A 16486-nucleotide genomic window follows, 5' to 3' on the forward strand; every position below is an offset into this window, starting at 1 on the left:
TGGCTCTTGAACAATATTGTTAAAATCAAATCGAACCAACTAGTTCCATCTGGTTAAATCAAATCTAGACCAAATTTACCTTAAAATCGGATGATCAACTCACTTAATCCAATGATTTGAACAAAATTTATTAGGGGAAGGATTTGAAGTGGAGACCATATACTTGCACAAAAAATATCATATTAATTTATCAATTTATTAGATTATGATAAAAGTTAATAAAATAACTAATAATAATAAATCTAATGGCAACATCTCATTGTGGTCCAATCTACAGGTGAACCTAACCTAACTCGTTTAGATAAAAACCGACCATCTTACCGGTTTGCTTTTAATAACATTAGTCCTAAATGTTATCCCAAGTAAGCCTTATAACTCTAGTCAAACTTTGGGTAACCAATATCGTCCTCACCTCGATTTGATCAAGTGAAGCCATATGTGGTTGAAGAGGAAAGATTATGAAGCCTTGCAACTGATGTTGTAGGTTATAAGTTGAAAATCCTTGAGTGGGTCTAGGCTTGTGTAGTCTAATTAAGTATTAAAAATCTTTTTATGGGTCTATATATGTGTGTCTGGTTTGTTATTATACATCTAAACAAGGATTAGCTTTAATAAGTTTATTGGTGTAGTCAATTGAGTGACATAAATTTCTATATAAATTGTAATTGGCCATAGAGGAAATTACATATGATGAAAGACTATAGGGAGGGAATTAACATGCAATTTGAAATACAATTGTGACTTCTAGAAATCTTTTATGTTCATTGTGTGTTTGATTTAATCGAAAGAATAAATAAACACATATGAATTAGATATAAAAGAACCAAAAAAATAACAAAAAAATAAAAATTAACAAACCTATTCACCCTCCTCTAGGTTTGTTCATGCATTGAGTTTGGACTCCCTCCACTCTATTTAGTTGTTGTTGGGGTCACTATGCTTTATCTAAAAAAACTCTTGAGGAGCATGTTTTGGAGAGACTACTTGCAGTGAGACATACTAGACTCAGACTTCTGATTAGACTGGAGTCTACTCCCACTAACTCTATCCCATTTATGTTGCCCATCCAAAGGCATCTCTTCCCTACTTTCTGTCATATCCCTTGATGGCATGGAATTTCACTACCAGACCCAAGGACCCATCTGTTCTCAACACTTCAGAGCATTTTGTGTGTAGAGATCCTATATAGTAGAAAAGTTAAAAAAACACAATTAAATTTTTTATAATCGTCTGATTTGCTTTCTTTCAAATGGGTAAAGTTTGAAAATTGATTGTTTACAGTGATCAAATATGAAAAGGTAAAAGTTCAACATGGATTTGGAGGTTTGTGCTTGGGAAAGCATGTTGTGGTGAAGTTAGTAGCAGCACGCAGATTAACATTCCTTAGTTTGACCGGTAGATTCTTGAGTTTTATTTGAGAAGTTGAAACGATTCCATCGAAGTTACAGAAACAGTAACCTCATTCGTTTCTGTACTCGGATTTCTGTTTTTTTCCTATAAAGTCACGTATGCACTTGCGTGTTTTTGTTTTTCCTTAGGCTTCGACTTGTCCCATCTTTTTTGTTCTCAGACTGCTGCCTTGCTTTGGTAACCGAAGGGGTCAACTCAGAACAGGAAAAGAACCTCTGAAATGACCCGCTTCTGAGTGATATCTTTGCTGAATTAATTAAAGGTGTAAAGATTGGTTCTAGAGAAGCTAATGAACGATTTCTTTATCAGATTTCAACAGTATCCACCTGCATGCCCTTTCATCATTCATTCACCTTTTGTCCATCTAATCTCTCGTCGTTAAGCTTTCACTGATTCAGGCTTTCAGTATCCTATGTAATTTAATGGGATGAGTGAGTGGTGCCCCTGATATCAGACCCAATAAAGATTCTCTGAAGCTTCAAAAGAACGAGTTTCGGAGAGTAAAATTCAAATGGGTGGTGGGAAATCTCGTTCAGACGAACAGGTTTCACAGTTGCCGTTTAACCGGTTCTTCAAAACCCAGGTCGAGTGAGTTTAACATGGAGCAGGAAAGGCTCCACTACCTTCTTCGTGGGATTCAGCAGACTTTCCCCAGTCTCCAACCTCCATGTTTCACCATGAACAGAAGAAATTCCCATACGTACACTTTGTTTCAAAAGCGAAGAGAAATCGATCGAACCCAGTTGAACCAACGGGATAGTGGAGTTTGGATTTTACGACACTTCCCTACTGAAATCAATTGATGAGAGAGTAGAGTAGTGATTACACATCAAATCACTACATTGTTTTATACTGATGTTTATCTCGTAATTGTGGCACAGACTAGCAAGCAGTGGTCAGCCATCTCATCCCACCAAAGCGAGCACGCGAAGGAAGAAGCTGTTGCTTGCCTCACCTCGGTAATGGACAAAAAGGATTAGGAAGAGCATAGGTCTGTGCTTTTGCCAACCAACCATGTGATTTACTTTTCTTCAATTCATATCCATTCGTTTGCCGCAACAAAGGCCTGGCACCGGATAATCATTATTAAGGAAGCTAAAAAGTGCGCTACAGGGAGGATTGCATTTGAACCTCCGGATCAGGCTAAGAACGACAGAGGACGAAGCTGTCTACAGTAACCTCACGGAAGAAGCAAACCAGATCATTTTCCATCTCTCCTGGTCCAGGTCAATGGTTAAATCAAGATCTTTTCGCTGTTGTTGTTGTGAATGGAGACTGTCAAAGCCCTCCACTAGACTGCCTGAAGCGTTTGTAGAGGTCAGACCATTGCCCAATTCACACTGTAGGAGAAACTAGTTTTCTTGCTGCTCTTTGGACCAAAGAAGGCCTAGGGAACTTTGGGATGTTTTTGCATGTAAGGTTTGGAAGAGTTTTTATGTAAACTAGGCTTCAATGAGGGTAATTTAGGGTTTTGAGAAAAAGGATAGGATAGGTATTTTTTGGAGTTAAAGAGGCTGGAGTTGGTTTAGAGAGAAGATAGCTCAGGTGGGTTAGAGAGGAACTCAATAGAGAGATAGGATAAGAGAGAGGTCATGGGACTCTAGGGAGAGAGAGAGTTGAAGTGAGGAAGGAAATAAGAGAGGTCAAATGGGAATATGAAGGAGATTATGCTTTGCATGTGAGGGTTCTAATTTAGGAAAGTGGAAACCAGAGAGGACTTTTAGGGGAGGTGGACTACAAGAGGAAGTGTTAGATAGAAAGAGAGTCTAGAGAGAGGTTGCCAATCTCCTTACTAGACTAGGTTTCCTAATCTAAGGTGAACTTGGGGTGGAGAATTCTTGAAGACTTGATGATGGGAATGGAGTGACATGGATTGAGGGAAGATAGATGTATGACTTGTGGAGAGGTGGAGAGATGTTTAGGTGTAGATTGAGGCTCAATTCTTCCATAAAATGGGAAGGATTAGAAGTGACAATGTTCACCCTATTATATGTGATCAATTGCCTCAAAAGTTGCACCCAAAAAATAAAATAACCCCACCTTTGCTCCCATCAACCATTCTTGAACCCTATCCTTGACAAAACCAGCTTTGCCCCCATGAAACCTGCCATGTAACCTTTGTTTCACTAAGCCCTATGATAAAATGATTTGTTACTTTAGGGCTTAAAGACTCTTGACTCATTATTACTTCCATTTGAAAAAAGAAAAGAAAAAGACTTAAAGATATATATTTACTTGAGAGTTAGTCCAGGTCTTGTCAGGTTTATAGGGCAATCCTAGTCCCAACCCAATTCTACATTGGTTTTCTAGAGTGAACACCATTCATTCTCTTCATTCTAAGAGAACATAGTAAACCCTGCATTTTTTTTTTCTTTGGTAAAACTCTGCATTTTCTTGAAAGAAAGAGGAAAAATCATAATCTTACCCAACAAGCCTGATAATCCATTGACTCGAAACAGTATACAGACAAACCACTGAGCTACATGTTAGTAGACAAATTTCAATTCCTCAAAACACTTCCCATACAGTAAATGCAGTGAAAACGTGGGAAGGAACATAATTCTTAGGTCCATACTGTCTCACATCTAGAGGCAGTATCTGATTTACATACAATGGCGGACCCATGTAAAGAAAAACAAAAATACTAAGGTCAGCCACAGTGTTCCCGTATAAAAATACGTTCTTCACTCTGGTTTGAGGTATAGGGGAGAACTGCAACTCCGTGGAAGGTAGCTCGGAGGGGTTCCGTCTAGTCAATGGCGCCATACTGCAAGAAGGGTTGAATACGAGTTACCCAAATACAGAAAAAGAAAAACAGGAAGAATGATGTAAAGGAAGGAACCAATTCGCAGTCAAGGGCAAGTTCTTACACTTTTGACGTCAAACTACACAAAACAGGCTGAGCTACCATTTTGTCATGATGACGATGACAGTTCATTTAATCCCGGCACAGTGGATGAATACCACCGAATAGACAGATTGCCCCCCCTCCCCTCATCTGCTCTTTTGCTTTTCTTTAACTCAGAGCCTCCTCACATGAAGACAAGGATGCACAATACAAAACCCCGTTCTCGTGTAAGATGACAGCGACCGATTAGTAGTCTCATCCCCTGCAATGCAGTAGCGTTACAGAAACCAGATACCTCAACTCTCTGTGGGACTCTGCTTCGGTTCTATGAAACAATGGAGGAACGTAAGGAGGCTAAAGGGTGTAACAAATGCAGTTCAAAGGCAAGTAATAACAATACCAGATGGAGAACTACGACTGTCACTCATTATCCGAGCTCTGTAATGCAGTTTCATAATGGATTCTGTTTTCAAACACGGTCGCAGGGATATCCACCCGGGCTTCTTCCTCTTCCTCCTCTATTGCCACTGCAGCAGCTGGCGCGAACCCCTCCTATTCTTCATAGTTATGCTTACAGGCCCAAAACTCACACCAAGAAGGGTTCGGGGAAGCAGAAGCCTTTCTGCTCTGCTTCATCGGATTCACAAGGTCTTCTTTCTTCGATTCCTCAAGGTAAGGTCCTCTGTTGTCCGTTCTCGTTCTCTCTTTCTTATTTTCGTCTCGCAGCTCTTTTTCGCCATTGTTGTTATGCGAACTGGTATGAAGAACTCGTTTTGCATGGTTGAGAGGTATGGATCGTACTCTGGCTTTTTTATTCGAAGTGGTGTAGAGTAGGCTTTCAATGGATGCATTACGGTATATGTTCTCTTGGGAAAGTTGAAAAAAAGATGTCTTTGGCTTTGTGTCAACCGTATGTATCAATCAGAAAATTAGAAGAGTTAAGGGTTTTGTTGCAGACTGGAATTCTTCACTGTAATGATTTGCTAAAATTTAGCGAAAGGTTCTTATATTTTTGTTGCTCATTGAAACTGGTGGCAACTTCAATCCTGCGTGTTGTGAATGAATTTTAGCGTGTCTCTAGCTTCATTATTTCTCTCCTGCACTGGTTCCGTTGGCCAGTGTATTATTACAATTTCAATCAAATTGATGTCTACTGGTCCTTTTTTACTTGCGATTCATACTTCTCGCTGATGTCTCTCTATGCTCATGTTCAAGCAGTACCTGGGAAATTCCAAGGGAAAGCATGCCCTGCAGCTAAAGAGAATAATAGGTGCATCTCTGAGAATTCGTTAGATCATTCCCGAAAGACGGCAAGTGATCGACAAACAATTGTTCCAGCCAGGAGGCCAGATTCAGGTGGTGTACATGGGCCCGTAATACCCCTCCTCGCCAACCATTTTCTGGTCCAATTCGACCCTTCCCAAAAAATATTTCACTATGATGTTGACATCACTCCACACCCATCCAAAGAAATTGCACGGCTAATTAAGAGGAAGCTTGTACAAGACAATCCCTGTGTTCTATCTGGTGCTCAACCTGCCTTTGATGGCCGTAGAAATCTCTATAGTCCTATCAGTTTCCAGCATGACAAGCTTGAGTTCTTCATTAGCCTTCCTGTTCCCACTGCTAAACCACTGCCACTGGCAGCAGGCACTGCTTCAAAGAAACAAAATCTTAAACTTTTTAAGGTAAACGTCAAGCTGGTTTCCAAACTAGATGGTCAGGATCTGACCAGTTACTTGAGCAAAGAGGAGGACTGGTCACCCCTTCCACAAGATTACCTTCATGCATTGGATGTTATTCTTCGAGAAAGCTCTGCTGAGAAATGTATTTCAGTGGGCCGTTCTCTGTATTCAAACTCCATGGGAACCAAAGATATTGGTGGAGGGGCAATTGGTGTGAGAGGGTTCTTCCAGAGTCTTAGACCATCCCAACAAGGCCTGGCACTTAATGTTGATTTCTCTGTGACAGCTTTTCATGAAAGTATTGGCATAATTCAGTATCTGCAGAAACGCTGTGACTTTCTACACGACCTACCTCAGAAAAAGTCCCGATTTTTAACAACAGTAGAAAGAAAAGAAGTTGAAAAAGCCTTGATGAATGTAAGAGTTTTTGTCTGTCATAGAGATACAGATCAGAGGTATCGAATTTATGGCCTAACTGATGAAGCTACAGAGAATTTAAAGTTCAGGGATAGAGATGGTCAGGATCTGAGGTTGGTTGATTACTTCAAGGAGCATTATAACCATGATATAGAATACAGAAACCTGCCTTGCTTACAGATTAGCAGAAGTAAGCCTTGTTATCTTCCAATGGAGCTGTGTGTGGTATGTGAAGGACAGAAGTTTCTTAGTAGGCTTTCAGATGACCAAACTGCAGGGATTCTAAAGATGGGCTGTCAAAGACCAAGAGAAAGGAGAGCAATAATTAATGGAGTAATTAGAGGAGCTGTTGGACCCATGAGGTAATTGCATTATTTCTATTTCACGTGATGTAATTCCTTTTTAAGAGGTACTAAGGTGCAACTCCCCTGCTCTCAAATACTGCTTGTGGAAACTAACTTTGATGAATTTTTGACAGTGGGACTCATGCAACTGAATTCAAGCTCCGGCTATCTAAAGAGATGACACAGTTGAGTGGTAGAGTTCTTCAACCACCCAAACTAAAACTTGGCAGTGGGGGACAAATTACAGATCTAATTCCAACTCGGCATGATCGCCAGTGGAATTTTCTAGATAGCCACGTTGTTGAAGGAACAAGAATTGTAAGGTGGGCCTTGATAAGTTTTGGTGGTACTCCACAGCAGCGGTCATGGGTTCCCAAATTTATTAGTCAGTTATCTCATCGCTGTGACCAGTTAGGAATTTTTCTGAGCAGGAATACGGTTGTTGCTCCACAATTTGAGTCAACAAAAGCTTTAAGTAGCATTTCTATTTTAGAATCCAGACTGCAAAATATTTATGAAACTGCGTCCAGTAGTCTCCAACTTCTGATTTGTATAATGGAGAAAAAGCACAGAGGATATGCAGATTTGAAGCGAATTGCCGAAACTAGTATTGGAGTTGTAACTCAGTGTTGCTTGTACTCCAATCTTGGCAAACTAGGTTCTCAGTTTCTGGCAAATTTGGCCTTAAAGATAAATGCTAAGGTTGGTGGATCCACTATGGCTCTATATAACGCCATACCTCACCAAATTCCAAGGGTATTCAGGGAGGATGAACCCATCATTTTCATGGGTGCTGATGTGACCCATCCACACCCTCTTGATGATTTTAGTCCTTCAGTTGCTGCTGTCGTTGGTAGCATGAATTGGCCTGCTGCAAATAAGTACATTTCAAGGATGAGATCACAGACTCATCGCCAAGAAATCATTCATGACCTCTCTGAAATGGTAAGAGAATTGCTTGAAGACTTCTATCAAGCAGTCAATAAACTTCCTGCCGGCATTATCTTCTTTAGAGATGGGGTTAGTGAGACCCAGTTCTACAAAGTGTTACATGAGGAATTACAAGCAATAAGAGCTGCTTGTTCAAGGTTTCCTGATTATAAACCAGCAATTACCTTCTCAGTGGTGCAGAAAAGGCACCACACGAGGTTCTTCCAAAACGAGAATGAGAACTCTGGTAGCAGAGGGGTTGAAGAAAACATTCCACCAGGTACTGTCGTTGATACTGTGATAACACATCCAAAAGAATTTGATTTCTATCTTTGTAGTCACTGGGGTATGAAAGGGACAAGCAGACCAGCACATTACCATGTCTTGTGGGATGAAAATAATTTCACATCTGATGAGCTACAAAAGATTGTGCACAATCTTTGCTATACATTTGTGAGGTGCACCAAACCGGTTTCTTTGGTGCCCCCTGCTTACTACGCCCATCTCGCTGCATACAGGGGTAGGCTGTACCTTGAGAGATCCGATACCATAGCAATTGCTAGAAATACACACTCAAGAGCAGGTCCTCCAACAGAAACCACGCCATTGCCGAAACTGAGTGATAAAATTAAGAAACTTATGTTCTACTGCTGATTTTTCATGTTTTCAGTACAGTGAATAGTGTAGGAACCTCATCCTTCGTGGGCTCTCAGGGAGAAATTTTGTACTGTTGCTAAAGAAGATAGCTCCTACATTGTATTTGATCAAAGTTCATTTTTGGAATGAAAAGTTACCTAAAAGAGTGGTTTGCTGCTTGGTGCTTGTTACTGGCTAGCAGGGGGACGTGAAGATCTGTTAAGTAAATTAAAGTTGTGCAACAAAGAGAGATGCTGCTATTTCTCACATTATCCAATCACCTGGTGTGCTTAACTGGTTTTATTTCAACGTTTTATGTGTATTTAACTTCTTTTGTTCAACATTTTCTGTTCAACAGTGCTCTCTGTACACTTGTTCATCTTCTTTATGCCTTCATTAACCTACGATGTTCTTCAACATGGTATCTCACCTTCAATCAACAGGCTTCTTTTGCAAAAGATTTTTTTGCTGATAAGTGTAGAGAAACCAAGAATAGAAAAAGAAATGAAAATCAAACCGAGAAGTAAAACTGAAAATTGAAGAAGAGACTTTCGGAAATATTCTATAAAATGATAGGGAGATTAAAAAATACATTTGGGACCAAACAAGATACAAAAACCATTTGAGAATAAATGTTATTAATCATTCAAAGTTCTTAAGTTGATTTTACTAGCACTCTCTTTGTGTGGAGAGTATGAACTTTGTGTAGGATGGTAGACTGAAAGCATCATGAGGCTCAAATATATTAGGTGTGTTAAGATTTACTTGTGATTTATTTCCTTAAAGAGAAATCATGTAAATATTCTGTAAATCCGGTGATTATGTAATCCTGTTAATCACTCATAAGTCTTCCATGTATACTCTGTAAAACGGCTATTTAAGCCGACGATGTGAATGAGAAAACACGATTGAATGTGAATTATTATTTTTAAGTTGGTATCAGAGCAGGAGATCATCTCCTTCTCCTTCTCGTCGCCGAAGAGCAGAGCGAAAGCTCTGTTCCGTAGTCATAGCCGAAGAACCGTAATCTAAACTCTGTTTCACCGCGAAACAGAGTTGTTCGGAAGCTCCGCAGGCCGCCGCCGACGATCTTCTACCAGAAAGCTTCGTCAAGACGTTCCGCAGGCCTCCGACGACCGTATCCGATCCACTGCTCGGCCTTCCATCCGAAAGCTTCGCCGACCGACGACTCGCCGCGAAACAGAACTGTTCGGACTTTCCGCAGGCCGTCGACGATCATAGCCGAGCCACTGCTCGGACCTCAGTAGACCTTCACCGATGACGGTCTTCCAGAAAATCGTCAGCCCAGCTGACGCCGGCGAAGGGGAAGAGACCACTGTCGAGAAAAAAAAAAAATTTCGTTTTTTGAACTTAGGTCTGTTAATTTAATTTTTTGCCGAGCGGACGGACCATCAGCCCAGCTAAGCGAAGCGGACCAGTCCAAAGCATTTTACGGACCGGACCGGATCGGATCGGACCGGACCAGGCAGATTTTTTGAAAGCGAACCGGACCATACTGAATCAGTTTACGGATCGGACCGGACCAATATTTTTTTTAAAAAGCGAACCAGACCAGACCGAATCACTCTACGGACCTTCTTTTCATCATGTCGAAGGAATTAGCACCGATTATTCATGTGCAATCTGAAAAACTCTGGTTTTACAACCAGTGTTACTCTTACCGAAGTCAACTATGATGTATGGTCCCAGATCATGGAGATGCAAATTGCGGGACGAGAAAAGCTCGAATATATTATTGGGAAAACACCATTCCCACATGAAACGGATACCTCCTATACGAAATGGTATGCTGAAAATCAAAAAGTCAAGGGGTGGTTGTTAACCTCTATGTCACCAGATATTATGAAGCGCTATATTCGGCTACGTACCGCACGCGAAATATGGAGTGCTCTGGAAAAGGCTTTCTATGATGGGTCAGATGAATCACAATTATTTTCATTAAATCAGAGAGCTTTCTCTACCAAACAGACTGGTCGTCCTTTATCAACATATTATGGTGATCTGGTGGAAATCTTTCAAGAACTCGATCATCGTGACAGGACTATAATGAAAGATCCTGATGATGTTATCGCTTATAGGAAATCCGTTGAAAGATTGCGTGTTCATATTTTCTTAAACGGATTGGATGCAGAATTCGAACAAGTCCGTGGCGAAATTCTCAGAAAAGACCCGATATTGGATCTTGAAGAAGCCTATGCTTATGTACGTCGTGACTCTGTTCGTAGAACCACTTTAAATAGTGAAGTTGACCGTGTTGAGACATCTGCGATGGTAGCACGTCGAGCTAAGCCTAAAACAGCTCGACCAACTGGTCCTAACAGTTATCAAAATCGAACATCAGGATCTCAAAATCGTAGCTATGAGGTTGGAACAACCAAACCAGAGCGCATTTGTACTCACTGTGGCGAGACTGGGCATACAAAGGAACGATGTTATGAACTTATCGGGTATCCAGAATGGTGGGATCCTACAAAAGCGCCTCGCAAACGGAACTCCAAATCAACTAATCATGCTTCCATTGTAGTAGCAGAACCTTCCACCTCTCACACAACTGAGGATGCATCAGTCTTAATCGCTACATCTAGTAAGGTTCTTAATACTTCCACTCCTAGTAGAAATAGTGAATGGATAATTGATTCTGGTGCTACTGATCATATGACCTTTGACAATCATCATGTTAAAAGTATGAAACCATCTGAACAACATATTGTATCTACAGCAAATGGTACTCCATCTCACGTTATTGGAGAAGGTTCTATCACTCTCACTGAAAATCTGAGTCTTGATTCTGTATTAGTTGTTCCAACCCTCAATCATAATCTATTATCAGTTGCTCAAATAACTCGTACTCTGAATTGTATTGTGGTTTTTTGGCCTAACCTTTATGTTTTTAAGGACATTCGAACTCAGAAGACAATTGGGTATGGTACTAGAAGGGGGAAACTCTATTACCTTGATCTGCAACCAGAAAGTTTTGATCAGTTAGCCCAAGCCTTCTCCATGAAGAATAAATCTGCAGATTCTGACATTTGGTTATGGCATAAACGGTTGGGTCATTCATCCTTTGGTTATTTAAAGAAATTATTTCCTACACTTTTTGCAAAACTATCTATTTCAGATTTTAAGTGTGATGTATGTGAATTGGCGAAAAGTCATCGCGTTCCATTTCAAATAAGCATGAATAGGAGCTCAGCACCGTTTATGATTATTCACTCTGATGTGTGGGGTCCAGCAAAAATAGCCTCTCTTAGTGATAAACGATGGTTTGTTTCTTTTATTGATGATCACACCCGTATGACTTGGATTTGTTTAATGAAGTCAAAAAGTGAAGTTGGTTCGTTGTTTAAACAATTTCACAGAATGATAGTCACTCAGTATCATTCTGCAATACGAACTCTTCGAAGTGACAATGGTGGAGAATTTGTGAATCAAAGTTTCAAAGAATATCTAGATGATCATGGTATTACTCATCAAACTACTTGTCCGTACACCCCTCAGCAAAATGGGGTTGCAGAGCGAAAGAACCGCCACCTTCTTGAGGTTGTTCGAGCTTCCTTATTTGAAGCTCATATGTCGGCCAGTTACTGGGGTGAAGCTATCACAACTGCAGCTTACCTTATCAATCGAATACCCTCGAGTGTGTTACAATTTAAGACTCCCTTGAGTGTTCTTCATAAAACCATAAGTTCACCTGCTGTGCCGAATCTGCCACCTAAAGTTTTTGGGTGTGTAGCCTTTGTTCACCTCCATAAGTCATTGAGACATAAATTGGAACCCCGAGCTCTCAAGTGTGTTTTTGTTGGTTATGCTCAACATCAGAAAGGTTATCATTGTTATCATCCTCCCTCTCGAAAATTGTATGTCACTCTTGATGTGGTATTTCACGAAGAAAATATGTATTATTCTACTCCCGAGTCTTCAATACAGGGGGAGAACATGATTGAATTGAAGAATCTTTATCATCAGTTGGATATCTTGGATACTACAAGTGGTCAATATTCTGATTACAGCTGTGGACATCAAAATGATACAAATCAACATGATTCACAGGATGGAGAAAGACAAGACCAGATGGAAGTGATGCAACCAGAGTCTCAACCGCCATCTTCCCCCCTTCATAATGTACCAATGGATCAATTGCCTTCTGAGTCCGAGTCCATGTCTGAACCTCAGGTAAGTTCCGAAACTCAACTAAGAGTGCTACCTCATCGAACCACGAGAGGAAAACCTAGAGTCAATTATGAACCTCTTCTCACCTCTAAATCTCAGTATCCCATGCATAATTTTGTGTCTTATCATAGATTGTCAAAGGCAAATGAAGTATTTGTGAATCAATTATCTGCTATATCTATTCCTAATAGTGTGCAGGAAGCCTTGAAAGATCCTAAATGGAAAGAAGCCATGAATGAAGAAATGAGGTCCCTTCAAAAGAATTCAACATGGGAAGTGGTTGACCTACCTGTAGGAAAGACACCAGTTGGATGCAGGTGGGTATTTACCATTAAATATAAAGCCGATGGCACCATTGAAAGGTTCAAAGCAAGACTTGTCGCCAAAGGATATACTCAAACTTACGGGATCGATTATATGGAGACATTCGCACCAGTGGCCAAAATCAACACCGTTCGGATTCTTCTATCTCTGGCTGTGAATCTTGATTGGCCCTTATATCAGTTCGATGTAAAAAATGCATTTTTGCACGGAGATCTCCAAGAAGAAGTATATATGGAATTACCTCCTGGATGCATTATGCAAAACAAAAGATGCAAACAAGTATGTAAACTGAAGAAATCTCTATATGGTTTGAAGCAGTCCCCGAGGGCGTGGTTTGGAAGGTTCACGAAGTTTATGAAATCTATCGGATACAAGCAAAGCAACTCAGATCATACTCTCTTCCTGAAATATAACAAAGAGGCCATCACAGCTCTTATTGTATATGTTGATGATATGATAGTAACTGGGAATGATCCAGAAGAAAAGAAATCATTGCAAAGTCGTCTGGCTAGAGAATTTGAAATGAAGGATCTTGGCTACTTAAAATATTTTCTTGGCATTGAAGTGTCCAGATCCAAGGAAGGAATTTTTCTATCTCAACGAAAATATGCTTTGGATTTATTGAAGGAAACTGGAATGACAACATGTAGTCCAGTCAGTACTCCTATGGAAGAAAATCTAAAACTGGGAATACATCCAGATCAAGTTCCTGCTAACAAGGAGCGTTATCAGAGACTAGTTGGGAGGTTAATGTATCTTGCACATACTCGACCAGACTTAGCTTATGTACTAAGTGTGGTTAGTCAATTTATGCACTCTCCAAGTGAAAAACATATGAATGTCGTTAACCGTATCCTGCGCTACTTGAAATCATCTCCAGGGAAAGGAATTTTATTTAAAAAGGGAGGTGACTTGAAAATTGAAGGTTATACCGATGCCGATTGGGCTGGGTCAATAGAAGATCGACGGTCTACATCTGGATACTTTACATTTGTAGGTGGAAATTTGGTCACTTGGAGAAGTAAGAAACAAGAGGTGGTGGCTAGATCTTCAGCTGAAGCCGAATATAGGGGAATGGCCAAGGCAATATGTGAATTATTATGGATCAAAAATCTGATACAAGAACTACATATTGAGCAGACAAGTCCTATGAAATTATATTGTGACAATAAGGCCGCATGTGATATTGCCCACAACCCAGTCCAGCATGATAGAACTAAACATGTTGAAGTTGATAGACACTTTATTAAAGAAAAGTTAGAAGCAAGAATCATTGAAGTCCCTCATGTTCGATCTGAGGATCAGCTTGCCGATGTGCTAACCAAGGCAGTGTCTTACCGAGCTTTTAACAAATGTCTTGACAAGTTAGGCATAAGTGATATCTATGCACCAACTTGAGGGGGAGTGTTAAGATTTACTTGTGATTTATTTCCTTAAAGAGAAATCATGTAAATATTCTGTAAATCCGGTGATTATGTAATCCCGTTAATCACTCATAAGTCTTCCATGTATACTCTGTAAAACGGCTATTTAAGCCGACGATGTGAATGAGAAAACACGATTGAATGTGAATTATTATTTTTAAGTAGGTGTTCTCATGTCGACTTTGGGGGTTAGTCAACAAACTGAAAATTTGATCTTCATCTTCATCTCATGCATCTACATGATCTTCATCTTCAAAATGGGTATTAGAATGGATAGTTCATGTTCAAAATCTTCGAAATAAGGTGTTAGTGTGGATAAGTTCATCTTCATCTTCGAAATTTAAAACCATTGATTTTATTAATTATAAAAATGAGTTAATTATACCAAGTATTTGAGTTAACAATATTTTAATTACCACTATTAAATCACTAATACAATAGAGTAAATAAAAAATAAATATGATTAATGAATTAAAAAAGTATTATATTAATAACATAAGATAGATTTTTTACATGGTATTAATTAATAATATATTTTCACAAAATTAAAAGTAATTAATTAATCAAATGCATACTTTAATTATATTTTATTTACTAAAGACTTAAATATGAAGTTTATTGGCCTGGGTTGACTCGGTTCGATCCGCCCGGTTCAGCGCGAGATTCAGCTTACTGCGCTAACGCTGATTAAATTTTCCTAAGTTAGGAAAATTTAATCGGAACCCGTCTTCTTCCTTCTGAAGCTCCCGAACATTGCGGTCGTTGGTTGCGAAAGCGGATCCTTTCCTCAAGGCACTGACGAAGGCGGGCAATGGTCGTCTTCTGTCTCTCTCACAGCACCAACGGAGTCGCTTGCTTTTCCGGTGGCGAATCGCAGCCCGTTGGGGCTTCGCCGCCTGAAGAGTTTATGAGACAGAGGGCTCTCGAAAACGTGTGAATTGTTGTTTCTCAACCCCCCGAACAGAGACCACTTGCTGAAATTTTGCCTACGGCACCGACAAAATCTCCTGCTTTCCGGTGGTGAAGAGAGGGAGCAGCGACATTGGGAGCGCAGGGAGACGAGAGAGGGGTTGCGGGAGAGAGGGAGGAAAAAAGAGAAAAGAGGGGGTGCGAGGAGAGAGAGGGGGAAAAAAAAAACCAAGTTGTGTGCATCCTTCATCTCAAAGAAGATTAAAAATGGTCTTCAACGAGGTGAAAGATTTTAAAACGTGGAGATGAAGGACCGCTTCATCCTCAGCATCGAGATGAAATGCCATCTGCTCTCCACTAACGACTTTAACTGATGAAAGGGCGTCATACAGTTGATCTTCATCTCGGACTTTCAAGTTGACTAACCCCCCATTAGTCATTTTGATATCAAGTCTAATAAGGACTCATCGAGTTGCTCCCACATTGGTTGGCCATATAAGATTGATTGTACGTTTCATTTGTACTTATAATTGTGAGATCATTGGTCAAACTTTGTAAATGTAAAATCATTCTTCAATTCAATTCATTGAGAAAGCTCTTGTGTATGAGATTGATGTGTCGAAATCGATTGTGGGTGTAAGCAAGTGTAGCCTAATAAGTTGTTAAAGATTTTATTTGTGGGTCTAGATCTTTGAGCTTAGTTTACAATTGTAAAACCCTTATGGAGGTCTAGGCAAATGTGCCTACTTTGAGCTCTTGTAAAAGTCCCTCTTGTAAGCAATGTTGTAATTGGCCTTGAGGCCTTGAGTTTAAGTGTTGTTGGGTTTGTTTACATAATAGATTCAACTTCAAAGAGTTTGGGAGTAAACGTGACAATCTTTTTAAAATCAATTTTTAAAAAGAAATTCACATGAAGGAGATAATCCATAAAACCCAAGTGGAAAAAACTATTCAACACCCCCACCAATGTTTATTCCTCAACGGGCACTATAAGAAAATGGACTCATGTTAGCAAATCTTTTCGTTGGGAGAAGTCCAAATTTTGCTAGGAGAACTTTCTCTCATTAAAAAATTCATTAGGAAAACTTCTTCGAAAAACCTGTTGCCACATTTCCATTGGAAGAACTTTTGCCAACGAATTTGAAAATTTGTTGGCAAAGATCTAAACCTTTGGCAACAAATTTTGAAATTCGTTAATAGGTGGCAATTAATTTTTAGAATTCATAAATTTTAAATTAAGTTTAATAATATATAAAATATTAAATATATAATACCTTCTTATTTTTGTTCTATGAAAAAATATGATGAGGCCCTACTTCCCCCCCTCCTTTTTTACTCCCACCCATTTTTTTCACATAAATTATTTTT

The 16486-nt window shown here is 39.7% G+C and overlaps 1 protein-coding gene across 1 annotated transcript; it reads left to right on the top strand.

The window, feature by feature from the left end:
• Window positions 1-4572: 4572 nt before the first annotated feature.
• On the top strand, window positions 4573-8643 carry LOC137953274 (protein argonaute 7-like). The gene is made up of 3 exons (XM_068800597.1): window positions 4573-4930; window positions 5477-6722; window positions 6839-8643. Exons 1-3 carry the CDS (start codon window positions 4594-4596, stop codon window positions 8286-8288), a joined length of 3033 nt encoding a protein of 1010 aa, XP_068656698.1. The 5' UTR covers window positions 4573-4593; the 3' UTR covers window positions 8289-8643.
• The last annotated feature ends 7843 nt before the right edge of the window (window positions 8644-16486 follow it).

This window comes from Aristolochia californica, unplaced genomic scaffold (genome assembly GCF_029961685.1).
Source record: "Aristolochia californica isolate CCGP_79_NKW_82.1479 unplaced genomic scaffold, dmAriCali1.0.hap1 SCAF_16, whole genome shotgun sequence".
In the NCBI taxonomy this organism is placed as follows: Eukaryota; Viridiplantae; Streptophyta; class Magnoliopsida; order Piperales; family Aristolochiaceae; genus Aristolochia; species Aristolochia californica.

Coding starts and splice junctions, on each gene's coding strand:
- LOC137953274 (XM_068800597.1), top strand. CDS start 4,594: ATGGAGGAACGTAAGGAGGCTAAAGGGTGTAACAAATGCAGTTCAAAG. Junction 4,931..5,476: donor TCTTTCTTCGATTCCTCAAG/GTAAGGTCCTCT, acceptor ATGTTCAAGCAG/TACCTGGGAAATTCCAAGGG. Junction 6,723..6,838: donor GGAGCTGTTGGACCCATGAG/GTAATTGCATTA, acceptor AATTTTTGACAG/TGGGACTCATGCAACTGAAT.